The following is a 27363-nucleotide window of genomic DNA, read 5'->3' on the forward strand; positions in this document are numbered from 1 at the left end:
GACTTATCTGGTGCAGAAAGGCAGAAAATCAAGTGTAAATCTCCAGCCACGGAGACATTTCAGTGGGATGGATGGGGGGAGTGAGACTGGGAATTGATGGCTCCTGTCTGTGGTGCTTAAATCAGGGAGTGAAATGCAGAATTAGGGGGGGTTGTTCCATTTCAGGGGTGCTTGGAGGGCCACAAACCCTCTGGGCAGTGGCAGGAAGGTGAGAGGCTGCTTCTCTCAGCCTGGGGGCAGTGCAGGGGGGCAGATCAGACCCCAGTGTCTAATTAGACACCAGCTCTGGAGTGGGTTTTACTAAGCCCACGCTTTGCCAGGGGCTGTAGGGAGCAGGGAGGGCTGAACCTATTTTATTTTTCTCTCTTTTCCCCCTTTTTTAGTAATTTGTCAGGCACACAATAGTGGGGGTGTGAGCAGCAGCATCTCAGCCTTCTCTTGGTGGGAGGAGTGGGCAGCAGAGCATCCTCTGCTCTGGGGGCATTCCCCCCCTCTGCTCTGGGGGATATTTGGCATTTTTGGGGATGAACAGCCCACAGGGCTGTCCCATGGGCATCTCCTTCAGTGAAAGGCTTGATTTTGACATCTCCTGTGTAAGCACCTGGGGCTTGAGCAGCTCTGAGGTTGGACTTGATCACCTTAATGATTCTTTCCCAACTTTAATGCTTCTCCAACCCTTCCTGCTCAGTTCCTTCTCATTCCTCTCTGGGAATGAGCCTGTTCAGCTCAGCAGTGAATTTCCAGCATTCAGGAAATGTGGATGGCTCCTTTTTGCTTTTGTGTGTGCCCAGCATTCCCTGAATACCGGGAATGGTGGGAACATCAAGGGCACCACTGCTCTGTTGAGGGGTTTGGTGGGGAAGCAGGAGATGGAGAGGCTTGGAGGGAGCTGCAGGTGTGGGAGGTGTCTGTGTCCACCTGGCTGGAAAGGAGAGGGATTTGTGCTGCAGGATGTGGTAGGGGAAGGGCTGGAACCCAGTGTTAACAAAACCACCCTGGCTGTGGAAATTGGGATTTCAGGGTGCCTGGGCTGGGATCTCCTCAGACACAGCTGGTTTGGAAGCTGCAGCAAACTCTCCTCAAGCTGTGAAGGGTCACCTCTCCCTCCCAGGGATGTTCTGGGGCTCCACAGTTCTTTAATTACAAAAGGCAAACAAGCTCTGTGATGCTCAGAGCAGAGAGAAGACAGAAATCAGCCTGAAAAATGCTTAAAGCACAACATGGGGAGAGGCTCCTGTTGTTCCCTTTGCTGTGCTCACAGGGGGCACAGCGTGGTGACACTTGTGCTCCTGAGAGCCACAGAGCAGAAGGGACTTTGAAAACCACCTCATTCCAACCCCCTGGAACAGCAGGAACACCTTCCACAGACCCCTGAATTTCCAGCTGGTAAAACACTCTCAGTGTGGCAGGGATGGAAACGGGATTCTTTGGAAATTCAGCAGGAAATTCAGCTGTGGCTTCACTAAATCCCAGCTTCTTCCCCCTCCTCCATCTCTCCGAAGACAGATGGAGGTGCAGCTCTGTCTGAGGAATAATAAAAATGATTTCTGAAGGAAAAACAAAGCCCCCAGCCCTCTCTTGTGCGGGGAGGGAGGAAATAACTGGGTGAATGAGTAGCCACAAATATTAGCATTTCAGAGAGAGCTGCTGGATGGAGATTGTTCACCACCGGGCGGGCTTTAATAGGAGTGATAAGGTTTGCTTTTGTTCTGGGGCTCTCCCTTAATCAGCCTGTCTCCTCCCGATTTTTCTATCGGTGCACTCCATCAGCCCAACTTTCATGTGCTGAGTCCCAGCTGCAGCAAATCTTGTTAGAATGGCCTTGTTCAAACACAGGCACGGGGTTTGTTCCCTAGAGCTGCGCCGAGGCTGGATGGAGTGTGGGGCTGCAGGAATCAAAGCGCTCCTCAGCCTGTGTATTTTATAATTCATTGCATAGCTAAGTTGTGGAATATTATTTTTTTTTGCTCCCCTCTAACAAGCTTGAAGCCTTTTCTTCCATATCTAAAGGAATATTATCCGAGGAGGCATTTGGGTGAGGGGGTTTGGAGACCTGCTGCTTTCCCTGCATCCTTTGTCAGTGCTGGAACAGCTTCCCTGTGCCTTATTAGTATTGCACTCTTGCATTTATTTTATATCACAGCCCTCTACAAATAAAATTTTCAAAAGCTGCTGCTCTTGCCACTGTGAGAGGCAGAAAATAAAAGATGATGGAGTCCTGGGGGGGTTTCAGCAGTCAGGTTAGCAAACACTGAAACAAAGCGTGGCACCGAGCCTTCCCCTAATTGAATCCCTGGTTAATTTGGTCCTTGGTTTAATTTGCCCCCTGCTCCAGATTCTCACTGAAAACAGCCCAAAACGTGCTTATTTATTTTCTGTTTTGATCCTTGCCTGCCAGTGCTCCCGGATAATTCAGTCCCCAAAGGCAGGAGCTGCTGGGGGAAGCTGGAGCTGGGGAATGTGGAGCCCCTGTAATTAGAGGATGACTCCAAAGGGTTATTTAGATCTTGCAGTTGGCTTTGGCTGCTCAGCACAGGCTGGGACCTGCCCCACTGTCTCTCACATCAGCTGCTTCTGTCGGGGCCCCCAGAGACTCCAAACTTGCCCAATTTTTTTCCGCTCTCCTGCTTGTTTGGGCATTTTTAATGGAGCTGAAATTCAAACCCACAGAGAGCAGCAGCCGCCCAGGTGTCTGCAGGATCTGGAGACTTGAGCTGCCTCAGTGCAACTCAGTCCCTAATTAAACCTGCCTGGTGCTGCTAATGGAGATGAGTGCAAGGAGCAGAGGCCTAATGGACTTTCCATCCCAGGCTCCTGGCAAGGTTGTGGAGATTTTCCCTCCCCATCCTGTTAACTTGATCTGGGAAATGGGGAGGGGTGAGGAAGAGGAAGATTGCACTTTGTGATGGCTTTTTTGGCAGGGAGCAGCACCAATTCCAACCATCAGACCCAATGCCAGGGTGAGGGGTGTCACAGACATCTTTTATGAAAAATCCTTTCCTTAGGATTTTTCCTCTTGAGAAGCTGAGAGGCCTCAGAAACAAAATGTAAGCAATGGTTATCTGCTGCTGTGGAGTGCAACAGGTGCATCTGTGGTTGGTCTCATGTGGTTGTTTTTAATTAATGGCCAATCACAGTCAGCTGGCTCTGACAGCCAAGCCACAAACCTTTGTTATCATTCCTTCCTGTTCTGTTCTTAGCTTAGCCAGCCTTCTGATGAAATCCTTTCTTCTATTCTTTTAGTATAGTTTTAATATAATATATATCATAAAATAATAAATCAGCCTTCTGAAACATGAAGGCAGATCCTCATCTCTTCCCTCATCCTCAGACCCTGCAAACACAATCACAGAGGGTGGGGATGATCCAGGAGTGAAGCTGCCCTTGGTGCCATTGCCCACCAGGAATGGTGGCGGCAACTGGGCGCTCAAAATCCTGCTGGAGGAACACACCAGCCCTGAGAGAGCTCAGCAATGCCATTCCTGCTGTGTTCTGTGCTTGGATTCCCCAGATTGCTCCCCAGAAGCACAGCCCAAGTACATCAAGGGCGGCAAACGCTACGGGCGCCGCTCGCTGCCGGAGTTCCCCGAGTCTGTGGAGGACTTTGCCGAGGTGACAGTCATCGAGCCGCTGAGCGAGGAGCCACATCCTGCCCACATTGCTGCCAGCCAGGAGGTCAGCAGGGAGGGGAGGGTGCTGGGGGGCCCTGTCACCTCTGGGCATCACTGCTGCCCTCATCCAAAGGGGGTTGGGATGTGATTGGGGCCTTCCCAGTGAAGGCATTGACTGCTCTCCTGGGATTTGTGTTGGGTGGCCTTGTCACCTCTGGGCATCGCTGCTGCCCTCATCCAAAGGGGTTTGGGATGTGCTTGGGGCCTTCCCAGTGAAGGCATTGGCCTCTCTCCTTGCCTGTCCCTAGGATGGGCGTTGAGGTGGCCTTGTCACCTCTGGGCATGGCTGCTGCCCTCATCCAGAGCGGCTGGGATGCGTTTGGGGCCTTCCCAGTGGAGGCATTGGCTGCTTTCCTAGGATCGGTGTTTGGGGTGGCCTTGTCGCCTCTGGACGTCATGTTGGGGAGGCCTTGTTAGCTCTGGACGTGGCTGCTGCCCTCATCTAAAGGGGTTTGGGATGTCCCAGTGCCTTTCCTGGTCACTCTCCTTGCCTGTCCCCAGAATTGGTGTTGGGATGGCCTTGTCACCTGAGGATGTGGCTGCTGCCCTCATGCAAAGGGGGTTGGGATGTCCCAATGCCTTTTCTGTTCCTAGGATGGGTCTTGGGGTGGCCTTGTCACCTCTGGGCATGGCTGCTACCCTCATCCAGAGGGTGTTGGGATGTGATTGGAGCCTTCCCATTGGAGGCATTGACTGCTCTACTAGGATGGGTGTTGGGGTGGCCTTGTCACCTCTGGGCATGGCTACTGCCCTCATCCAGAGGGGTTTGGGATGTCCCAATGCCTTTACTGGCACTAGGGTGGATGTTAGGGTGGCATTGTCACCTCTGGGCATCACTGGTGCCCTCATCTAAAGGGGTTTGGGATATCCCAATGCCTATGAGCTGCTGCTCATATCCAGTGGGGTTGGGATGTGCTTGGAGCCTTCCCAGTCAAGGCGTTGGCTGTTCTCCTAGGATTGGTGTTGATGTGGCCTTGTCACCTCTGGGCATCGCTGTTGCCCTCGTCCAGAAGGGTTTGGATGTCCCAGTGCCTTTCCTGCCCTCATCCAGAGGGGTTTGGGATGTCCCAGTGCCTTTCCTGGCCTCTCTCCTTGCTGTCCCTAGGATGAGCCATGCCAGGCGTGGCTGCCTTGCTCTCTTGGCCATGGGAAGTGGGAAGGAGCTGGGCCAGTGCTCCTGGCTGGAGTGTGGGCCAGCAATTAAGCAAGGGCTGAGCTGCTGCCCCCGTGGCTAACGAGGTGTGGGCTGGGAGCAGCCTGAGCACGTCCACATCCATCAGTGCAGCTGCCAAAAGCTGCCCGTGGCTCCAGCAGGAGGGATGGGGAGAAGGGGCAGCTGCTTTGGGACAGTGGCATCTAATTGCTCCAAAAAATCCCCATTCCTGGGTTTGTGCTCCAGCTCTGTGGCTCTCTTTGTGCCAGTGAATCTCCTCCTGCTTCCCCAGGCAGGAGAGGCAGAGGAGCAGAGTGGCTGGGGCTGGTGCTGTGTGTCAGAGCCCTGCCCTGGAGCTGGGCTGCTGCCAGCCTGCCCTGCTGTGCCAGGCATTGTTGATTCAGGAGATGTGCTGGGAGTTTTTCCACTGGGAAGCAGAAGCACTGCTGCTTTCTCCCTCCTCTGTCTCGTGGCCTCACTTGGAGCTCTGTTGTAGGGGGGCATCCAGCCCTGTGTGAGAAAGCAGGGAAGGGATTTCCAATTCCCATAGTTTCAGAGTTATTCCTATGCAGCTGAGCTTAAAAATGATTAAAAAACCCCAAACCAGCACCTCAAAGAAAGGTTTTTCCTGCTGCTGGTGGCCTTTGCTCAGCACCACAGGGATGCTCATCCATCTCTGGATTTGGCCACATGGGCTGCCCTGACCTTGGAATTGGTGTCAATCCACCCACACTCCCCAGGGAATGATGTCCTTGCTGGAAGAGGCTGCTCCAACCTCACCCCTTGGTTTTAGCTGTCACAGAGGTGTAAAGGGCAGCCCATTAACAAGGTCAGTTAATTAACCCAGCTGGTGTAACCACGCCGTGGCTGGGGGCTGGATCAGCCTCCTGCTGGCAATGCTTGTTGCACCTTTTGGGCTGCCGGGATGCTTAATTCCTCTGCAAGTGGAGCAAAAATCAGGATAAACTTGTGAAACCCCTGCTTTATCAGCAGATCCTCTTGGTGTGCATGGGAATGACTTGCAGGAAGGTGCTGAGGGGTCCCAGTGGGTGTTGGAGCCTCCTGATTCCCTGGGATCTGGCCAGGGATCAGCCCTTGCCCAGTTCTCTGTGCTGTGTGTGCAAACACAGCCCCAGCCTGAGAACTGGGGCAGGATGGCTTAATTGGTGCTTGCTCCCAGGCAGTGCCAATTAAAAGGGCTCAGGCTGTGTCTGAGAGGTTTCCCTCCCTCCCTCCCTGGTAAACACGAGGGAAAGGCTGGAAGGCAGCTCTGGGAAAGGCTGGAAGGAAGGCAGCTCTGGGAGCAGCTGCCCAGGGAGAGGCTCCACCTCCATCCCTGGGGCTTTTCAGGTGCTGCTGGATCAGGTGATGAGCAGCTGGGTGTGGATTTGGCACTAACCCTGCCGTGGTGGGTTCCTGAGGGTCTCTGTGACCTGCAGGAGCTTGTCCCCATGGATGGTGGCTGTGCTGAGTTCCAATCCTCCCTGGGGAGCATCCATCCCTCCCCTTCCCCAGCTGCTGCTCTGCTCTGGGAGAGGTCCCTCCTACTTGCAGATTTATGGAATTTGAGTGATTTGAGTTGGAAAGGACCCATCTCATTCCAACCTTCTACCCTAGGCAGGGGCAGTTTCCACCAGTCCAGGTTGCTCCAAGCTTTGAGGTTTTACAATCTGCTGGCGCATCCCAGTTCTGTCCCTTCAGTGCCACCTGCTCCCATGCTCTGTTTGTGAATCGTTTCCAGCATGGCCTGGCTCCTTGGGAGGGTTGAAACTCCTGCTTTTGGGTCCTTGAGGTGAGATTCCCAAAATGGGACTGTCCTGGAAAAATAGGATTTTTGATTAACAGCTCAGGATAGTGCCTGCTCCCAGAAAAAGTGCCTGACTGGTGTGACTGGTGCTTGGAGCTGAAGGCACCTGGTAAAGTGAGGGATTTGAGAGCTTTTTTGGGGGTTTCGGTTCAAGCTGCTCAGCCCAGGGAGCTGCAGTGTGGATCTGGAAAGAACAAAATCCATCAGCACTGGAAAAACAGGATTTGTGATTAAGATAGTGCCCACTTCCAGAAAAAGTGCATGACTGGTGTGACTGGTGCTTGGAACTGAAGGTACCTGGCAAAGCCAAGGATTTGAGAGGTTTTTTTGGGGTCTCTGCTCATCCCAGGGACCTGCAGTGTGGATCTGGGAAGAACAAAACCCATCAGCCCTGGAAGCCAGGATTTGTGATTAACAGCTCAGGATAGTGCCCACTCCCAGAAAAAGTGCATTACTGGTGTGACTGGTGCTTTGGAGCTGGAGGTAACTGGCAAAGCAAGATGTGGGGATTTGAGAGCTTTTTTTGGGGGTCTCTACTCAGGCTGCTCAGCCCAGGGAGCTGCAGTGTAGATCTGGGATTTGGGAAAAGCAAAATCCATCAGTACTGGAAAGCCAGGATTTGTGATTAACAGCTCAGGATAGTGCCTGCTCCCAGAAAAAGTGCATTGCTGGTGCTTGGAGCTGAGGACACCTGGCAAAGCGAGGTTTGGGGATTTAAGATCTTTTTTGAGGGTCTCTGCTCATCCCAGGGAGCTGCAGTGTGAATCTGGGAAGAACAAACCCCATCAGCACTGGAAACACAGGATTTGTGATTAAGATAATGCCTGCTCCCAGAAAAAGTGCATTGCTGGTGCTTGGAGCTGAGGGCACCTGGCAAAGCGAGGTTTGGGGATTTAAGATCTTTTTTGGGGGTCTCTGCTCATCCCAGGGAGCTGCAGTGTGGATGTGGGAAGAACAAACCCCATCAGCGGCACCGGGGCCGGGGCTCACCTCGCGGCATGTGCTGCTGATCGCCATGTTAATTAGCACTATATTCCGCGGGAGAACAAAGGTCTGGCCGGCTGGAGCAGATGGCAGGGGGGACACAGAGGTGGCTGCTGCCTCATTGTGGGCAGGGCCCACGGCCCAGGCCGCAGATGCACTCGGAGCCATCTGCTCCCCGCACGCGCCTCCCCGGGGACCAGGCTTTGCTGGCACCCCCTGCTCTGACCCGGGCCAGCTGGGGCCCTGCTGGGGCTGGGGGACAATGGCAGCCCGACATGGGCACGTCCCACCCAGCCCGGCCCCTCTTTGTGCCCTCCCGGCGGTGGCTGACCCCGAGCACACAAAGGGACAGAGGGAGGGAGGGGAGGTCACACGAGCGCCCCAGCCCAAAAACCCCCCTGGCTTTGTTCAGCCCCTTGGGGTTGGTGGTGGTGATGGAGTTATTCTGGTTTTGTAGAATGCCAGGATGGTTTGGGTTGGAAGGGGAGTTTAAATCCCATCCCATCCCACCCCTGCCATGGCAGGGACACCTTCCACCATCCCAGGCTGCTCCAAGCCCTGTCCAGCCTGGCCTTGGACACTTGCAGCAGCTGGTGTGGTTTTGCTGAAAGTGCTTGAAGTGAGGGGCTCTGGTGCTCAGTTAATCTGATTCTATATAAAGTGTGCGTGCTGCTTATGCACAAAGGCTGGCACACAGAGGATCTGCCTCCTGAGCATCACTGCCAGCTTCCCCTCAGTGTCCCAGCTGTCCCCAAGGAGGAGGAGGATGGGTGGCTGCAGGGTGATTTCTCTGGCACCTAAGCTGACACTCTCACTGTGCAAAGTTTTCTGCATTTTCAGATGGCAATTTCATAGAATCCCAAAATGGTTAAAGCCCATCCAGTCCCACCCCCTGCCATGGCAGGGACACTTTCCACTGTCCCAGGCTGCTCCAAGCCCCATCCAGCCTTTCCTTGGATATTTCCAGGGATCCAGGGGCAGCCACAGCTGCTCTGTGCAATCTGTACCAGATTCTGTTCTGCCATTCTCTTTGTGCAGAATTCCAGGGCTGGGATTTAATGGCACCTGTTGCCTCAGCTCCTGCATTTTGTCCCTCGTGGCAGGGAAGGGCCCTTGCCTGGTCCTGCAGCTGAAACAGGAACAGCAGCAGAGCTAAAAAAAGTCCAGGGCCTTAATTCAGTTTCCATGGCAACGTTGTAGATTAATGGCTTTTAGCTGTAATCTGAATGAGAGCTATTGAACTTTTCTGTGGTGATTTAGAGCCTCTTTATGTCCTGGGTGACTTTGACTCCAAATCCATCAGTCACGTGCGGGCAGAAGGATCCACTTGTCCCACTGCAGGAGCAACATCTGCCACTGCCAGAGCAAAGTTCATGTGGTGGGAGTAAATATAAATACTCTGGGCTGCTGCAGGGGTGCCAGGGATGAGACAACGTGTAGTACATGAGGAAATCACCTTCAATGCTGTGCTTTTGCTCCTGGTGCTGCCTGGGCTTGTGGGATGTTGCCAGAGGGAGCTGGATGGTTTAAGACCACCAGAGAGTGGTTTTATTTTCCCTCTGTTAAGCTCTTGTTGCCAGCACAGCTCTCTCCTGATAGAGCTGCACTCAGTGCAGGAGGTTTGAATTTGGCTTGGCTGAGTGTGCACAGAATAAAGTGCTGGAGGAAAGGATAACTCAGCTCTATGATCATCCCCATGCCCTCAACCATCAATCCTCAAAGGAAAGCAGCATGGTTTGCCCTCTCCCTTTCCAGCAACCTGCCCGGCCCTGCTCTGTCCCCTCTGCTGGGTCACTGTGGGGCTTTGGGCACCTCTGGGCTCTCCCACCATCACAGAGCTGCAGGTGCCACAGCAGGGCAGGATCCAAGAGCCCTGGATGCCCAGCCCAGCCTGCAGGGAGGTGAAAGCCTGGCAGCCCTGCTGGAGCCCTGCAGCTCCTTGGCTGCTGATCCCAGAGTCCCATTCATTCAGGGCATGCCTTGCAATCAATCAATCAATCAATAACTCAGGAGCCTTTTTTGTTTTCTCCCCAGCACTGGAAGACGCGAGGCAGCGAGGAGTACGAGGCCGAGGGTAAGAGCAGAGAGCAGCTCCTGGCTCTGCCTGTTCTCATTGTTTGTTCTCATTTCAGCTTTGAGGAGGGGTCAGAGGGGCTCTGGGTGTGGGGAGCACCCAGCCTGGCTGCTGCAGAGCTCGGGGAGGTGCAGCTGGGGCATCCCCCAAGCTGGGGATGAATGTTAAGGCAGGGCACATCTTGTGCTGTACCCCCCTGCCCTCTCCATCCCGCTGTGGGTGTTCCTGGTCCCCCTGACCCCTGTCCTGCTCCCCATCCTGCCCCAGGGGGCTCTGGCTGTAGTGGAGCCTGGTGGGCACTAGATGTCAGCAGGGACCAGTCATTAAAAGTTCCTTAATTGTCACAGAATTGTAAATTCCTGGAGTGGTTTGGGAGGGAGCTTAAAACCCACCTAGTCCCACCCCTGCCATGGCAGGGACACCTTCCACTGTCCCAGGGTGCTCCAAGCCCTGTCCAACCTGGCCTGGGACACTTCCAGGGATGGGAAATTTCTCTGGGCAACCTGTGCCTGTGCTCTACCATCTCCATCAAAGTGTTCTACCATCTTCATCAAAAACGTGTTCTACCATCTTCATCAGGAGGGTGGCAGTAAGGACATGGAGCTGTTGGAGGCACAGAGGGATGCATCTACTTCCTTTTGATTACATCGGCACCTCTTCCACATTTCAGCTGCTCTCTAACCCCTTCCCCATCCAAAGAAACCCAATTTTTTTCTCCTGAAGCTCCTTTTCCACCCCCATGAGGTGGCCTGGCAGCTCCCTCGATCCCGTAACAGCCCAGGGTAGGGAGGGGGGTGCCTTTCCCATCCATGCCAGCAGCTGAGGAAGCTCTGCTGCCCTTCCCTGGCCACATTGGCCGTCAGACTCATCCACATTCCCAAAGATCCTCCTGGCCACAGCCCCATCTGTGGGAAGGCTCCCAGTGCCTGGCCAGGCTCTGGGAGGGATGAAAAGCTCTGTGGATGTGGCACTTGGGGACGTGGTGGCCTTGGCTGTGCTGAGGAACTGTTGGACTCCATGGCCTTGGAGGTTTTTCCAGCCCCAGCAATTCCGTGGTTCTGTGGAGGCTCCTTCCCCTGGTGGCACAAGTGAGTGAAAGCTGAGCAGAGTCTGGCACTGCTGGGCCCACAATCCACATCCTAACCCCCAGAGTGGGCTCTGAACCCAGACAAGTGATCCCTTGTGGTCTGCAGGGGCAGGAGGAGCTGTGCCCACTGCAGCAGCAGCAGGTTCCCTGTGGGGTGCAGACCCCAGATGTTCTGCTCCTCACTGCAGATCCATCTCCTCCCCCATTCCAGGGCAGCTGCGCTTCTGGAACCCAGACGACCTCAACGCCTCCCCTGGGGCCTCCCCGAGCCCAGACTGGATCGAGGAGAAGCTCCAGGAGGTCTGTGAGCACCTGGGCATCACCAGGGATGGGCACCTGAACAGGAAGAAGCTGGTGTCCATCTGTGAGCAGCACGGGCTGCAGGCGGCGGCCGGCGAGGTGAGCGACCCATGCCATCCCAGCACAGCCTGGCCTTTGGTGTGAGCCCCAAAATCCCTCCTGGCATCCTCCACAAGCACAGCTGGCTGCTTGGGAAGGGGTTTCCAGCTCCAGCTGCTGGTTCTCAGGGAGGATTTTGGTCCCAAACCATCAGGAGAAGGCAGCTGCCAGGCTGAGCCGTGGCGTGCGTGCTCCTCACGCAGTCACAGGGGGATCTGGGATTTAACAAGCACGGCTTGGATTCCAAACGTGTCTCCTTAATCCTAGGAATTTTCTAGCTAGACGGCAAATATGGGTTAAATATTCATAGGTGGTTGTTTTTGACTTTGGGAAGGCCTGTGGGTGTTTCTGTCCTGCAGCACGAGCCCACGAGAAAATGAAATTTTTAACAAGAAATGTCTGTTGTCAACTTAGGATTTAGTTTTATTAAAAAACTCAGATTCTTTGCATCTTAAGATAACATGGCTTGTATTAATTTCCTCCACAAAACATGTTCCTGAGCAGGTATTCCTTTGCTGCATCCACAATGAAGTGTTTTCAGGGTATTAAAGCAGAGAATGGAAAAGATAAACTGTAGACAAAGAAATAGTGAGGGGCTAATCTGAACATCTCCAGTCCTACTTTTGAGAAGGCAGCATGCCCTGAAGCATCAAACAGATTTATGATAACCTTGCAGTGTCTTAGGGTTTTTTTTTTTGGCCTGGTCACTTCCAGCTGCTCAGGGTTTGGCATCTCAGTACCTCAAGCTGAATTCCTGAGGTCACACTGGCTCAGGAGCAGAAGGAAATGAGGTTGTTTTTTCTTGCTGCCTCATTAAACAGCAGCTCCAAGATGACCAGGAGCTTTTTCTCATGGTGTATGTGTGCCTGCAATTTTCCACATGGAGAATATGGAAATGAGTGTTAGGCTGATGTAGCAGATAATTCTGGCTTTGCTCTTTTTGGAGCCTTGGGAATAGAATGTTTGCCACATTTTTTTGGCCTTTTACATGATTTCTGTCTCCTTGCAGGTGCTTGAGGAGGTGCTCCATAACCTGGAGCAAGATGGGACCATGAGCATAGAGGATTTCTTTTATGGCCTGTTCAGAAATGGGAAATCTCTCACCCCCTCAGCATCCACTCCGTACCGGCAGCTGAAACGCCACCTCTCCATGCAGGTGAGAAAGTGAGAGGAGAATCCTGGGGTAAAATGAGCAGGAGGACTCCTGAACAGTTCCCACCCGGCCTGTCTCCTCTTCCTTGGTGTTTGTCCCTGCAGGGGCAGCTGTGAGGCAGGAGCTGGTGGCAGTGAGCTGCTGCCTGCCCTGCTCCAAAGGCAGATTTCAAATTCTTGCTCAGAAAAAACTCTTTTGGGGAGATAAAACACAGAACACCCTCATGGGAAAGGGGACATGGCTCCCCTTTGAAGTTTTAAGGCTTGGAGAGGGCTCTGGCAACCTGTGGAGCGCAGTGGTGGAGCCTTGTAGAGTTCCAGGGTGGTTTGTGTTGGAAGGAGCCTTAAGGCTCATTCCAACCCCTTCCACTGTCCCAGGGTGCTCCAAAGTCCATCCAGCCTGGCCTGGAGCACCTCCAGGATGGGACATCCAGTATAAACTGGGTGCAGGGGGAAGCACTGCCTGGGACAGGCTGGGGACATGCAGCTCCCACATCTCTACTCCCATTTTTGCATTTTTCCTGAGAGTTTGAAGTCTGCTCCCTGTCTTTGCCTGGAGGCTGAGGGTTCTACCCAAACCTCTCTACAAGTGCTCCCTGCAGCTGTTTTAGGGAAAGTGGCATTCCAAACCCAAAATGAACAGTGGCAAACCCTTCTGGAGCAGTGAGGGCAGCTCTGGAACACTGCTCCTCCTGGGATTTAATTTAAATCCCGAGTGCCTGCTTGAGGTCAGCAGCGACGCTCCCGCCGGGTTTTGCTTGGCAGTGAGGAAAAACAGAGCTTAATCCTTAATCTCTGGAGCAGTGCTAGGGAAATTCCATTGGTAAAGCCCTGTGGGCACTGCCTTTGCCCTGTCACATCCTCATCCTCTCTGCAGTCCTTCGATGAGAGCGGCCGGCGCACGACCACCCCCTCGGCCATGCCCAGCACCATCGGCTTCTCCCTCTTCTCCAGCCTGGATGATGGCATGGGCTATGGCTGTGTGGAGGAGGTCCTGGACTGCTGGCACCAGGAGGGCATCGAGAACAGCCAGGAGATCCTGAAGGTAACCCCCAGCTGCATCTCACCCCTGGTTTTATGTGTATTTTTTAATCCGTGTGTTGGATGCCGAGTTATTTTTTTCCTTTCCAAAGTCTCTGGTTTTTTCCCCTTTTAAAACTTCCCACGGAGAAGTTGTGCTTTTTCCATCCCTGGAAGTGTTCAAGGCCAAGTTGGACAGGGCTTGGAGCAGCCTGGAATAGTGGAAGGTGTCCCTGCCCATGGCAAGGGGTGCAACTGGATGATCTTTAAGATCTGTTCCAACCCAAACCATTCTATGATCCTATAAAAATTCCCAGTGCTAGTAACGAGAGTTCTGGGAAGTTCCCAATCATTTCCTTTATGGTGCATCCCATTTTATCATTTTTAATTATAAAAATAGTGGAAGATGTCCCTGCCCGTGGCAGGGGACGGAACTGGATGATCTTTAGGATCTATTCCAACCCAAACCATTCTATGATCCTATAAAAATTCCCAGTGCTAGTAATAAGAGGTCTGGGAAATTTCCAATCATTTCCTTGATGGTGCATCCCATTTTATCATTTTTAATGCTAAAAATACACTGTGATTTCCAGCATAGCTTGAAGAGGTCACCTGCATTTGTTAGGAAGCAATTTAATTCCTTTTCCTCACTGAATAGCTGCACCTGCAAACCTCTGAGCACTGGGGTGACCTGAAATATTGCTTGTGCTGAGGTGGAGGACAGCACTTGAAACCCTGCCCAGTCCTCAGTGTTCCATTAGGGAGAATAAAAAGGTGATGGGGATGAAATCAGATACCTGAATAAATCCATCTTTGTCCATCTATTAGAAGCTGTGGGTGGCAGAAGATCATTTCATGTGACCATCACTGGATTCCAGCAGTGATGAGGGTGATTCTCCTGGCTTTTAAATATCCATGTGGGTGGAGAACAGCCAGGCTGGAATAACCCCTGCCATGGCTCAGGATTTAAAACCCCCTCATCACCTTGCACTGGTTGAGAAGGTGGGTCCACCTTGCCCGGGTCTGGGTGTCCACCTTGTCCACACCTGGGTGTCCACCTTCACTTTGTTGCTTTCCCCTGTAAAATTGCTTTGTGCTGGTGTCACTGGGGTGGTTTCTCCAGTGTCTGCAGTGTTTCAGCCCCACCACAAGTGCCTTCTTTGTGCTCCTGCAGGGTTTAGGTTGGAAAAGTCCAGCTGTCAGCTCAGCCCTTGTTCAACACTGAACCTCATCCCCAAGTCCCACATCCACATGGGTTTTGAACACTTCCAAGGAAAGAAAAGGCCTTTCCTCAAGGCTTGGAGCAGCCTGGCATGGTGGAAGGTGTCCCTGCCCATGGCAGGGGACTGGATGACCTTTAATGTCCCTTCCAGCCAAACCATTCTGGGGTTTTACAAAATCCCAAGCAGCTGCTGATGATAACTTGCTTTCTGAGAGGTGGGATCCTCAGCATCAAACTCCCCTGCAGGGCTGCCTCTGTGTTGCCTCTGTTGCAAGAACTGGTTTTGATTGCCACGAGCATGCCCAGCCACCTCCTCACAGCAGCAGAGTCCAGTCTCCTCAGATCCTGCAGGGAATTAGTGCAATTCATCAGTCCTGGGCTGAATTTCCTATTACTTTGCAGCACAACCAGGACATTTCCCATCTCCACAGCTGGCAGCAGCTCTGTTGGAGGGAGGTGGCAGAGATGTCTGGTTTATTGCCCTCAGGGCGTTTGTGACAGATTAATCAGCCAGCAAAGATCTCTTGGAGCCTGCTGGTTCTGTGCTGTCGATCCCTGCAGAAATGTCCCCAGCTCCTGCAGGAAGCAGGAGTGGAAGCTCCTCATTCCACCCCGAGGATTTGTTGTTTCCACAGGCTCTGGACTTCAGCTTGGATGGGAAGGTGAACCTGACGGAGCTGACGCTGGCGCTGGAGAACGAGCTCCTGATCACCAAGAATGGGGTGCACCAGGCAGCCCTGGCCAGCTTCAAAACCGAGATCAGGCACTTGCTGTGAGTCCCAGGGAGGGCTGCAGGTGCTGCTCCCTGCTCTGCTGGCCAGGCAGGAGCTGAGGGAGCAGCTGAGGGGTGCTGGTGCTCCCGGGGGCTCTGGGGTGGCACTGGAAGGCTCAGTTCTCTGAGGAGTGCTCAAAAACTTCCACCTGTCCTGTTTTGTCTGGGAAAAATACTGAAACCTCCAAGGAGTGCAAAAAAATGTGGTTTAAAATGAAGAATGGAAGCAGCAGGCTGTTTTCAGTCTGGGAGTGGTCACTGCTGTCCACATTGGTCATTGATGGCCAAGGAATGCACAGCTCAGGGCAGAGGCTGGTGGAGTTTATCAGTGCCTTTGATCCAAACTGATCTGGGGCTTTGCAGAGGTTCTGCCATGTGGTAGATGTGCAGGTGAGGTACAAAATCTGTACCACTGTAAATCAATGTTTTCCCTTTGAAAGCCAGCACAGTTTGACTTTGTGCTGGACTCACTGTGCAGGTTTCTCTATTGAAAAAGAAGGCTCCAGGAGAGCTCAGAGCCCCTGGCAGGGCCTGAAGGGGCTCCAGGAGAGCTGGAGAGGGGCTGGGGACAAGGGATGGAGGGACAGGAGCCAGGGAATGGCTCCCAGTGCCAGAGGGCAGGGGTGGATGGGAGATTGGGAATTGGGAATTCCTGGCTGTGAGGGTGGGCAGGCCCTGGCACAGGGTGCCCAGAGCAGCTGTGGCTGCCCCTGGATCCCTGGCAGTGCCCAGGGCCAGGTTGAACAGGGCTTGGAGCAGCCTGGGACAGTGGGAGATGTCCCTGCCATGGCAGGGAGTGGAATGAGAGGGTCTTGAAGGTCCCTTCCATCCCAAACCACTTCAGGATTTGAACTGGGGACTAGACCACAGCTGAGGGTCTCAGGATCTGTGGGGACACCAAGACCTGTTTTGGGTACAGGTTCAAATCCAGTGACTAAATGCAGTTCATGAGACCCTTGGAGACCTTTCCAAGCGTTTTGTCTTCTGTTTCAAATCCACTTTTTTGTGGGGAGCAGTGAGGGCTGACCTAATGCAGGCTGGCTGTGCTCTGCTCTGCCCAGGGAGAGGTTTGACCAGGTGGCCAGGGAGAAGGAGAAGCTGCGCTCGGACCTGGAGAAGGCAGAGAAGCTGAAATCCCTGATGGCCTCAGAGGTGGACGATCACCACGCGGCCATCGAGCGCCGTAACGAGTACAACCTCAGGTGGGGCATCTGCATCATCCATCATCCCTCCCTCCATCCCTCCATCTCTCCATCTCTCCTCCTGGCCAGGGGCTTGCTGACCACCCAGCTTCACCCCCAGCAGTATTTGTCACCCTCTTCCTTCTGGGGGTTCCAGTTGTGGGTTTCTCTGGGTCTGGATTGAAGGCACTTGAGACAGTTCATGTTCAGACTCAGGTGTTTATTAATTATCACTAAACAGTCTCACTACTGTGAGTTCAGCAGCAAGGCACAAAATGGCCAACAGTCTCTTATTCCAAGGTCTTTTAAGACTAAACTATCCAATTAAGAACGGACACCTGGATTATTTTCCCTTTTAACCCAATAACTGACCCCACAGAGCCCACAATGGGGACTTTTCTGCCCAATTACGAAATGCCACCCAAACCCATGGAGAAGAAGCATGAAGAAGAAACCCAGCATGACACCCTGTGCCCTCCATCTTGCTTCCATCCACAACATGCTAAAAACCCCAAACCCTAAATTTCTCACCCACTGATACACCTACACTGCTCTCTATAATCTATTTCACACTTTTGTGGATTCCAGTCTATCTTGAAGTCTGGGAAACTTTCTCCGTGAATGAGGGCCACAGTCAGTGCTCCCCTGGGGCTCAGGGCAGACACAGAAATATTCCCTGGGTTTCCACACCTGCTCTAACAGGCTGCTGTCCCCCTGGTAGGAAGCTGGATGAGGAGTACAAGGAGAGAATCTCTGCCCTGAAGAACGAGCTGCGCAGGGAGCGGGAGCAGATCCTGCAGCAGGCCAACAAGCAGAGGCTGGAGCTGGAGCAGGAGATTGAGAAGCTGAAAACGGAGGAGAATTACACCCGGGACCGCCTGGGCCTGGCCCTGAAGGTAACAGGGCTGAACACAGCCAGGATTTCCCCCAAATCAGGAATTCCCTGGCAGGGGGAGTGACTTCTGAAAGGATGAGTTCTGGGCTATGTTTAGCTGGCCAAAAGTCATTTAAGCAGCAAGGTTGAGGCATGTCCATGAGAATTGGTGTTTGGGGCACCTCAGTGGGTTGTTCCATGGATTCCCAACCTCCAGAGATCTCAAATCTCTGCTGCCCTCGCGTGCAGAGTGTGTGTGTGCACAGCTCTCAGATGAGCTGATCAAGCCAGGAGATAAAACATCTTGATCAAGTTTAAAATCCTCTTTTAAAAGAACCAAACCACCCAAAGCAAACTTGCTGTTAAGCCTTTTGATAATTTATCAAAAGTCCACTTGCTGTGGAAGGAGTGGGTTGTGTGTGGATAATAATAATAATTAATAATTCCTGTCATCACCTGAAGCTTGGAATAGTGTCATGCTGGGTTGGGAGTGACCCTTGTTTTGCTGATTTTTCCTCCTCCAAGTGCTGATCTGTTGTGGGGTTTTTGTTTGCTGCAGGAAAACAGCCGCCTGGAAAACGAGCTCTTGGAAACAGGAGAAAAACTGGCTGAGTGTGAAAGTCTGGCAAGCAAGCTGCAGAGGAACTTGGAAAATGTCCTGGCTGAGAAGGTAAATCCCCCTAATTCTGAAACCTGGTGGGGTTTCAGAATTAAATAATTTTTAAGTTGTTACATTCCAGCTGCCAGTTTAGTGATAGCCAGAGGCTTTGGGGGTCTCTATAGCCTGCCTTGGTGACATGGGCTGCCTTCCAGCTAAGGAAAATACAGATATTCCACCTTAGCAGTAATTTTATTCTAATTAAACCATGGAGCCTTAAAATGAAGCCATCATCTTGCAGATCTGCAGGGATTTTTATTTTTTTCCCCAGCACAGAGTTTTGGATGGGCCAAACTTGCAGCTCCTTTCCAGGAGCGAGGTTTTCCATGGCATCACTGCTGGAATTAAGTGAAAATCGAGATGATCAGCTGTTCATGGCTGTGTTACATTAAACTTTCAGAATATCAGTTTCTCCGAAGATGTTTAAATTTGTTCAGCCATAGCCTAAGGTTCATGCATTGGGATTTCCAGCCTTCTTTAAAGCTTGGGATTATTTACCACACTGAGATGTGAATATGCTAAGGTAGAAAGCTGTGATCTGGAATCAGAATGAGCATGAGAGCTGTGCTAGGTGGCAGACAGGTTTTTTGGGGAAGTTACTCATTCCCTGCTAGGAGGAAAGCAGAGTTTCTTTATTTAAAATAAAAATCCAGAGCGGAGAGAGGGAGTGCAGGCTGCAGGGCCGCTTGGGATGGCTCCATGCTGTCCTGAGCAGGGCTGCAGGGCGGGTGGGTGGGTGGATAACTGGCTATTCCACTCCTGTGTTGCAGTTTGGTGACCTGGATCCCACCAGTGCAGAGTTTTTCCTGCAGGAGGAGAGGCTGGCCCAGATGAGGAGCGAGTACGAGCAGCAGTGCAGGGTGAGTGCAGCTGACACCCGGCTCCTGTGTCCACCAGAACCATTTAGGCTGGAAAATCCCCCTCAGGTGGAGCCCAAGCATTCCCCAGCACTGCCAAGCCGTGCCCTAAGCATGTCCCCAAGTGCCACATCCTCACTGTGAGCAGCAGCACGAGGCAGGTTTGGAATCTCTTCCCCCTGGCTGAGCTGAGGGGGTGAGGTGCCCCCAGGGTCCATGGGGCCCTGTGAATTCAGAGTTGCAGGAACTTAGAGGAGAAATAAAACACATCCACATTTTGCTGGTTTTCAGACCAGAAATATTATTTTAAAATAAACCTGAGAACAGAAAGTTTGCTTTCTCTTCCATCTTGTGTAGTTGAAAGAGTTTAAGTTGAGCCTGCAGGTTTTCTATTTACACATCTACTTTCTGCTTTCTGCAGAGGAACGAGCTCATCTGTTGTCCAGAGGAGCTGTGGCTGCCCCTGGATCCCTGGAAGTGTCCAAGGCTGGGTTGGATGGAGCTTGGAGCAGCCTGGGACAGTGGAAGGTGTCCCTGCCCATGGAAAGGGGGTGGAATGGGATGAGCTTTGGAATTCCTTCCAACCCAAACCATTCTGGGATTCTGTGATCTGTTCTGCAGGATTATTTCCATTCAATAAGGAATTCCATTCAATATTCCATCCAATATTTCCATTCAAGGGCTGCCTTTGCTGTTGGATTGGAAACAGCACAGCAGCTCTCTCAGGAAGCTGCAGTTTAAAAGCAAAAATTGTCTGGAAATAGGAGTTGAATCGATTCTTCTCAATATGCAGCTGATTTTTCTCTTTTTGAGGATGGCAGATATAAATCAGTAGTCAAGGTTCACTCCCTGGGCCTTTCAGAGCTGCAGGGTTGTGTGTTTGCACATTCAGGGAGCTGTTTTCCTCAATAGCTGCTGTTCCTGGAGTGGAGTGCACAGCCCTTGGCACAAACCCTGGGGATGTTCCCCTGGCAGGCAGGAGCAAGGACCAGATGGTAAATTCAGTAATGATGGGATCTCCTTCCTAATTTGATCTTCTGCTTCTGATTTGATTTTTTTCAAGTAGATGGTGTTTGAGGAGGCATTTCCCAGCTGTTTGGAAATGTTGCTAAAGCTGCTTTTCAATAAAAGGTCACAGGAAGAAGGAATAAAGGGAAAGCTCCTGCAGCTCCTGTTACACCTTCACCTTTGAGAGTTTGGGATTGTGGAATCATCAGAGAATCCCAGAATGGTTTGGACTGGAAAGGACCTTAAAAACCATCTTGTTCAATGGGCAGGGACACCTTCCACTGTCCCAGGCTGCTCCAAGCCCTGTCCAGCCTGGCCTTGGACATTCCAGGGATCCAGGGGCAGCCACAGCTGCTCTGGGAATTCTATTCCAGGGCCTGCCCACCCTCAGAGTTAGGAATTCCCAATTCCCAATCTCCCACCCATCCCTGCCCTCTGGCAGCGGGAAGCCATTCCCCCTTTTTTGGCTGTGGCTCTGTGTTTATTGACAGTTCTTTCTCTGCTGTAATTCCCACCTGTGACGGTGTTCACAGGGGTCTCAGGATGAGGGGAGAGATGAGGATCTGACTCCGTGTTTCAGAGGGCTGATTTATTATTTTATGATATATATTACATTAAAACTATATTAAAAGAATAGAAGAAAGGATTTCATCAGAAGGTTAGCTAAGAATAGAAAAAGAATGAATGATAATAAAAGGTTTGTGGCTCGGGCTCTGTGTCTAAGCTGGCTGGGCTGTGATTGGCCATTAATTAGAAACAACCCCATAAGACCAATCCCAGATGCAGCTGTTGCATTCCACAGCAGCAGATAATCAATGTTTACAATTTGTTCCTGAGGCCTCTTGGCTTCTCAGAAGGAAAAATCCTAAGGAAAGGATTTTTCATAGAAGATGTCTGTGACACCCACCCAAATGGACTGGGTGGATGCTCAGCAGCCTTGGCTCCTTTTCTCTCAGCTGTTTTTGTTTTCCTCCCTGTCAGGAGCTGCAGGACCAGATTGATGAGCTGCACTCAGAGCTGCAGGAGTTCCGTGCCCAGGGCAGAGTGCTCAGGCCTGCCCTGAGGAATTCCCTGTCAGAGGAGTTTGACATTGACATGAAGAGCCATGGCACCAGTGGGATTGAGCCTGACCAAGGTAAAATATCCCTCCTGTAGGACTGAGATCTGGGCTGCAGGTGTTTATAACATCCTGGAGGTCATTCTGTGAAACCTTCCCAGTGAGAATTTATCCCCACCTCTAATTTGGTGTTTAATGTTAATCTGGACTGTGACTGCTGAACCAAATTTAAAGCTGAAATTGAAGTTTGCAGTTCCCTGCTTGTGTTTGTGATGGGAGTTTGAGAGCTGCCAAACAAATTTGAATTGAGGAAGTAATTCTGTTGAGAATTATATATATTTATATATTGTATAATTAATGTTTTTATAGTTATATAAATTATTACTTGATTACTTTTTCTGAAGGACTCGGTTCAGAAGACTGCAACCCATTAAATATGAGCATAGAGGCAGAAATGGCCATTGAGCAGATGAAGGAGCAGCACCACAGGGATCTGCATCACCTCAAACAGGAGCTTGAAGACACAGTAAGTGCTGGAATGAGATGGTCTTGAAGGTCCCTTCCCACCCAAACCAATTTGGGATTCTATGATGCCAGGAAGAAATAAAACTGAGCACTTATTCTTTCCAGGGAAATTAATATGAGATGCTGAAGTGTAAATCAAAATATTCAGTAGAGTGAATATACAAAACTAGATGGAAATATTGATGAGGACATGCCTGTAGGATATCCTGTGGAAAATGAACAAACCCATCCCATTTTCCCTCCTGCAGGTGAGCCATTATGAAAAGCAGCTGGATGAGACAAAAGCCCACTGGGAAAAGGAGCAAGAGGATCTGAGGCAGAAGTGTGCTGAGGAGATGAACGCCATGGAACAGCAGATCACTGGCTTCAAAACTCAAATAGCAGAGCTGCAGGGAGAGGCAGCAGCGCTCAGAGAGCAGCAGGAGAAGCTCAGCCGCAAACACAGCGAGGAGAAAAACAAATTACAGCTGCGTTTTGACGAGGAGAAAGCCAACCTGCAGGAGCTGCTGAGGCAGGAGCAGGAAGCTGAGGTCAGGGCCAGAGTGGAGCAGCTGAGTGAGGGGTTCAGGCAGGAGCGGGAGGAGCTGACCCAGAAGAGCGCCTGGGTGCAGGAGGAGATGAGAGCGGCGGTGCAGAGCCTGCAGCAGGAGAAGGGGCGGCTGGAGCAGGGCTTCCAGGAGCAGCTGAGGAGGCTGGCAGAGCTGCACGCCCTGGAGAAGGAGGAGCTCCAGCAGGAGCTGCTGAGGAAGCACCAGCAGGAGCTGGAGGAGGAAAGGTGAGTGTCACCCCTGGTGGTGACAGGGCTGCAGTTTGGTGAACCCAGAAACACCTCCCCGATGGGCAATCCCAGGTGTCCTGCTCTGTTCCACACCCCTGGGCTGCTCTCCAGGGGTTTTTCCCTCTTCTGACCTTTCCAAGCAGATCTTTAGGTTCATTTTTAGCTCGCCCAGAGGCAGCAGTTGTGTTAAAGCATAACCAGGAGTGATTAACTGGAGCTCTGCTCAGGATCCCTGTGCTCCACAAATCCCTTTAAAACTCAATAAGCTCTGGGTTTTCAGGGTTCTTTGCTGAAGAAGGAAAGGGGTGGCAGGGATGTGCTTTTAGCCAGCATGGAGTGTCAAAAGAAACTGAAGCCACCTTGGGGTAAGGGGAGTGAGAGCATTTCCCCCCCAAAATTTCTGAGCACAGGAACTGAAGGGCACATGAAACTTTTTCTGAGCACATTTCATGAGTTATTGCACTTTTCCAAGGCAGTTTTTCCTTTTGAAGTTCCACCAAATTGCCTCGAATTTAACTTGCAGCTCCCAGAAACACCCATCCAATAGTCAGTGGATTAAAAAAAAAAAAAAAAAACCAAAGTAAATTTCCAACTTGTTTTATTCAGCCTAAAAAGCCAGTTTAATCTCTGAGGTAGCTTAGTAATATCTTATGTTAACCATGTCTAGGAAAAAAATGGCAAGTGACTATAACAGAAGAGCATCTCATGCACAAACTCAGTTTTCTGTGGACACACAAACCCTTGTGAATAAATATGAAGAGACCCTGCAGAGCCTGGAGGGACGTTACCAGAGAGAGCTGCGGGAGCTGGCTGAGCAGCAGAGAGAGGAGCAATCCCAGTGGGAGTTTGAGAGGGATGAGATTGCTCAGGAGGCTGCTGAGGCCCACGAGCAGCTGAAGGAAAGCTTGGCAAGTGAGAAGGCTGTTTGTTGTGCCCTGAGCCAGGAGAAGGATCTCCTGGAGAAACATTTCAAGGAGGAAGTGAACAAGCTGGTGTGTGAGAGGGAGCAGCTGGAGAAGGAGCTGAGAGAGCTGAGGAATGCTGCCCAGGAGCAGGAGGAAAAGATGATGGAGAAGATTAACCAACTCCAAAATGACCACGAGAAAGAGCTAAAGGAGAAAGAGGAACAAATATCCACAGTGGAGCAAAATGGGAAACTGGTTAGGGAGAAGCTGGAGAGGCTGGACAGTGAGTACAAGCGAGAGAAAGAAGAGCTCAATTCCAAACTCCTTGCTCTGGAGAGTTTAAACAGAGACATTTGTGAGAGAGCAGAGACAGAGAAGGCTGAGATGGGTTTGGAAGTCTCAGACCTCCGAGGGAAGATCCAGAAATTGCAGTGGGAGACACGGAGCTTCGCTGCCCTGCAGAGCCATTACAGGGCCCTGGAGAGTGAGTATGCAAAAGCCAGGAGCCAGCTCGCTGCATTTCCTGCTGCAGCTCCCCTGGGAGACGATGGGGATGTTCTGCAGAGCCTGCAGAAGGTGCACGAGCAGGCAGTGAAGGAGAATGTCAGGATGGCTGCCCAGATCCTGAGGCTGCAGCACCGGCTGCGAGCGGCGGAGCAGGAGCTGCATCCTCCCAGCCCCAGCTGCTCCCAGCCTGGCTCAGAGCCAGAGGAAATGGAGCCCAGCTTTGAGGGGCTGCCCAGTGATTGCCAAGATGTGGCCGTGGGAGCGGATTTCGGCGTCCTTCCACCTCTGGAGGCTGATGCTACAGACCTGGAGGAAATATCGGAGATGGATTGGGATTTGGAGGAGGGATGTGTGAAAGCCAGAGCTGGTGGCCACCCTGAGGCACAGGGGTGCTGGATCCAGGGAAATCCAGCAGCTCTGGATGCTGATGGCAACCAGGAGGGTGACAAGAACCTTTCTTGGGTGCCTCTGCTGCCAAAAAAGGGAGACCTGGAGAAAGTTCCCAGGATAAAAACGCTCCACAACGATGTCAAACAGCAGAAGGTTCATCTGCCAAATCACAGAATAGCTCCCAAAAATAAAGGGCTTGTATCTGATGCTTTGAAGGTGCAGGTGGAGCTGGAGAGGGCTGAAGAACTGAGTGAAGACTCTCTCCTGCTGGATCACAGTCCTGGGGCAGCAAACAGTGACCTGAAGAGTGTAATAGCTCAGCTTTGGAAAAAGATGGAAGAGCTGGAAGACAGATCCATGGCACAGGCTGAACTTCTGTCCCTGCAAGAAGAAATTCAGGTAGAAAATGAGGATCTGAAGGCTGAAGTGATGCAGTTAATTGAAAGAAATGGAGTGCTGGAAGAGAACCTGCGCAGGCTGAGGAGGCTTTGTTGTGAGCAGAAAGAGAGCGAGACGGAAAGCGTCAAGTTTGAAGATGAAAACGCCGAATTCCTCGTGCAAGGTAAAGAATTGGAAGGTATTAGAGAACTGGAAGGTATTAGAGAATTGGAGGATGTCCAAAAACAAGATGCTCAAGGAGACCCAGATGTGCCCAGTGGCACGAGAGGTGGGAAGCTGGAAGAACATCCCACCACATTCACGGGCCAGCAGGACAAGAATCCCCAAAGCGACAGCGCCGTGACAGAAATGGGAAAAGCAGGAATGGGGGATCCCAGCCCCCAGGTGAAGGAGGAAGCTGTGGGTCCCCCAGAGCAGAGGAGGGCGGTGACCCAGGGCTTGCAGAGCACGTGCACTGAGCTGCAGCAGAAGGTTGACCTGCTGAGGTAACGTACCGCGGCGTTCGCCACTAACCCAGCGCTGCCCCGGCTGCTCCTCTAACCACCCTAGATTAACTCTGCCTTAACTGAGTAGCAAACACTGCCATGGACTCCTAACTCCTCTAGTCGTGGATAACAAAGACCACTGGAACCAGTGACTGTGTGTGCCTTGCTCCTCTGTGTGCCTGGAGCGCCTGCCAGCTGTCATGTGTGTGGATGTCACCGTCACCGCGTGTAGCTCGTCCTGCAGCACAAACCCATTGCATCCCCGTGCCCAAAATCCATGGTAACACCTCCAGAGTGCTCTGTAGCTCTTACTAATATTCACTTCACTCAGTTTGTTCCCTTCTAGAGCTGAATGTTGCTCACAAGGCTGAAATTGCTCCTGTTTTGCCTCAGTGTTTCGGTGAACGCTGTAGGATTATGCTAATTTCAAGTGCTTCTATTTTTCTCAGTATTTAAGTTAATATTAGAGAATTATAGGGACTTTTTTCCCAGTTAGGAACCCTTCAGGAGTGGTGTATGGTAAATACAGTTATAAAACATATATTCATTATATTATTCACATCATAGGTTTTACCTACTTTTTTTAACTGCTGTATTCCAGCAAGGATTTCCTCTTTTTTTTAATGGTTAAAGTGGCTACAAGTGGTTTAATTATTGTTCAGCACCAGCTTCCTGGAGGAAATTGTTCTTTCAGGTGTCCCACCATGGCTAAGTTATTTCTGTGCAGTCTCCTGAGGACAGAAAAGACACTTTCCAACCGTGCTATTCCCAGAATTCTCAATTCCAGCTGGGGAAACAGCTCACTCTCCCGGCAATCTGCATATTGTGGTGCTCAGTTGTTATTTCTAGCTTGAGGACTGAAAGATATATAGGATATAGTGTGAAACTTTAGATTTTAACTCACTTCAAAAACATGCCCCAAAAGCCCAGGGTTGTTTTTAAAGTTTGTTGCGAAATTTTGGGGTTTTTTTAACAAACTGAGGAGCGCTTGTGGTGAATTCATATAAATACGCCATTTGTACATAAAGCAAGGCAGTTGTAGCTTCGTTTTTGAAGCATTACAGGTAGCTCTGACTTGGGGGACTCCTTTCCTCCCCAGGTGTCGCCCAGGAGCTGTTCTCACTCGTGTCCTGTCTGTGCCACAGGTGTGAGGCCGAGAAGCTCCGCGAGGAAAACGCCGTCCTGAAAAACGAGGTGACCCTGTTAAATGAGGAGGGGAGCGCCTCCAGCCTGAAACTGCGGGAGCTGAATGGATCCAGGGAAGAAATGAGGTGAGAATTCCATGGGGAATGCACCCTGTGGTGCCTTCAGGCTGTTGTGTGGCTCAGCCACAATGGGTTCACCCCTTCTCTCCGAGCTCCTTTGTGTGTTAGGTGCTGTACAGATCCAACATGGGGTAGAAATCCAAAATGGGGTTATTTTCATGGAAACCCAGCAGGTTTTCAGGCTATTCCTCATCCTTGTCCCTGCCCCAGCTTGTCCTGCCCATCCCCAGAGCCAGCAGGGGTTTAGCTGTAGGCATTGAGGTGACCCAGTAACGCACACAGAGGGTTTAGGAGCTGACCTGGTGCAATTATTTGTGCTTCACCACAGGCAGGGAGAGGCTCCTCTGACAGATTATTCCAGTGGTTGGGTCCTTGGCAAGTGCAGAACCATCCCTGATCCTGGGATTGTTCTTCCCCTCTAGGAAGGACCCACTTGGGGCACCTTGAGAGGTTGAGCACTTCTGATGCAGAGCAGGGATGCTGAGCAATAAATAAATAAATAGACACAATTACCATTTCTGGTGGTGTTTGAAAAAAAACAACTCATTTTTGGAATCAATAAGATGGGAAAATACCTCCAAGATCTTCAAATCCAGCCATTAACCCAGCACTGTTGAGGCCACCACTGCCCTGTGTCCCCAAATGCCACATCCACATGGATTTTAAATCCCTCCAGGGATGGGGACTCCACCACTCCCAAGAAATCCTTCCTAATACCCAATCCAAACCTCCCCTGCCACAACTTGAGGTGATGTTCTCCTGTGCAATCTTGCAGTTGTGTATATTGACAATTGATTTTAGTGTTAATGAGCTTTCCTTTCTCCATAGGCAGAAAATAGAGGCTGTGCGAAAAGAGAAAGTGGCTGTGCAGAAGATGGTGGACAACCTGAAAAAGCAGGTGTGTGGCAGCAGAAAACAAGCATTTTATAAATTTAAATGTTTTGATAACTGTTTAATTGCACTTTGGGATTGATTTGAGGTCACTTGACCTGCTCATAACACAAAAGCTGTAATTGTCCAGCTCACAGGCCTGAGAGCACTTTCCACAGTCAACTTTTGTAGAAAAACAAAGTTTAAATCTTTTGTTTTGTAATTTTTGTGCAATTCTCTGCAGTAGCCCACGGGAAATTGAG

General features: G+C 51.3%; 1 protein-coding gene across 4 annotated transcripts in view; it reads left to right on the forward strand.

Moving 5' to 3' along the window:
* NIN (ninein) overlaps positions 1–27363 on the forward strand; it is a 72721-nt gene that overhangs the window by 18751 nt on the left and 26607 nt on the right. For all 4 annotated transcript variants that reach the window (XM_054286865.1, XM_054286867.1, XM_054286868.1 and 1 more), the window contains exons 4-18: positions 3512–3675; positions 9650–9689; positions 10988–11175; positions 12185–12331; positions 13205–13372; positions 15205–15341; positions 16403–16543; positions 17244–17418; positions 17956–18066; positions 18825–18914; positions 20901–21054; positions 21381–21502; positions 21750–22276; positions 26111–26236; positions 27059–27128. In XM_054286865.1, the coding sequence (XP_054142840.1) occupies positions 3512–3675; positions 9650–9689; positions 10988–11175; positions 12185–12331; positions 13205–13372; positions 15205–15341; positions 16403–16543; positions 17244–17418; positions 17956–18066; positions 18825–18914; positions 20901–21054; positions 21381–21502; positions 21750–22276; positions 26111–26236; positions 27059–27128 (2360 nt within the window). The remainder of the gene's footprint in view (positions 1–3511; positions 3676–9649; positions 9690–10987; positions 11176–12184; positions 12332–13204; positions 13373–15204; positions 15342–16402; positions 16544–17243; positions 17419–17955; positions 18067–18824; positions 18915–20900; positions 21055–21380; positions 21503–21749; positions 22277–26110; positions 26237–27058; positions 27129–27363) is intronic.

The sequence above is a fragment of the Melozone crissalis genome, unplaced genomic scaffold, assembly GCF_028551555.1.
Source record: "Melozone crissalis strain CALT ecotype California unplaced genomic scaffold, PUWL_Pcris_2 ptg000056l_1, whole genome shotgun sequence".
In the NCBI taxonomy this organism is placed as follows: Eukaryota; Metazoa; Chordata; class Aves; order Passeriformes; family Passerellidae; genus Melozone; species Melozone crissalis.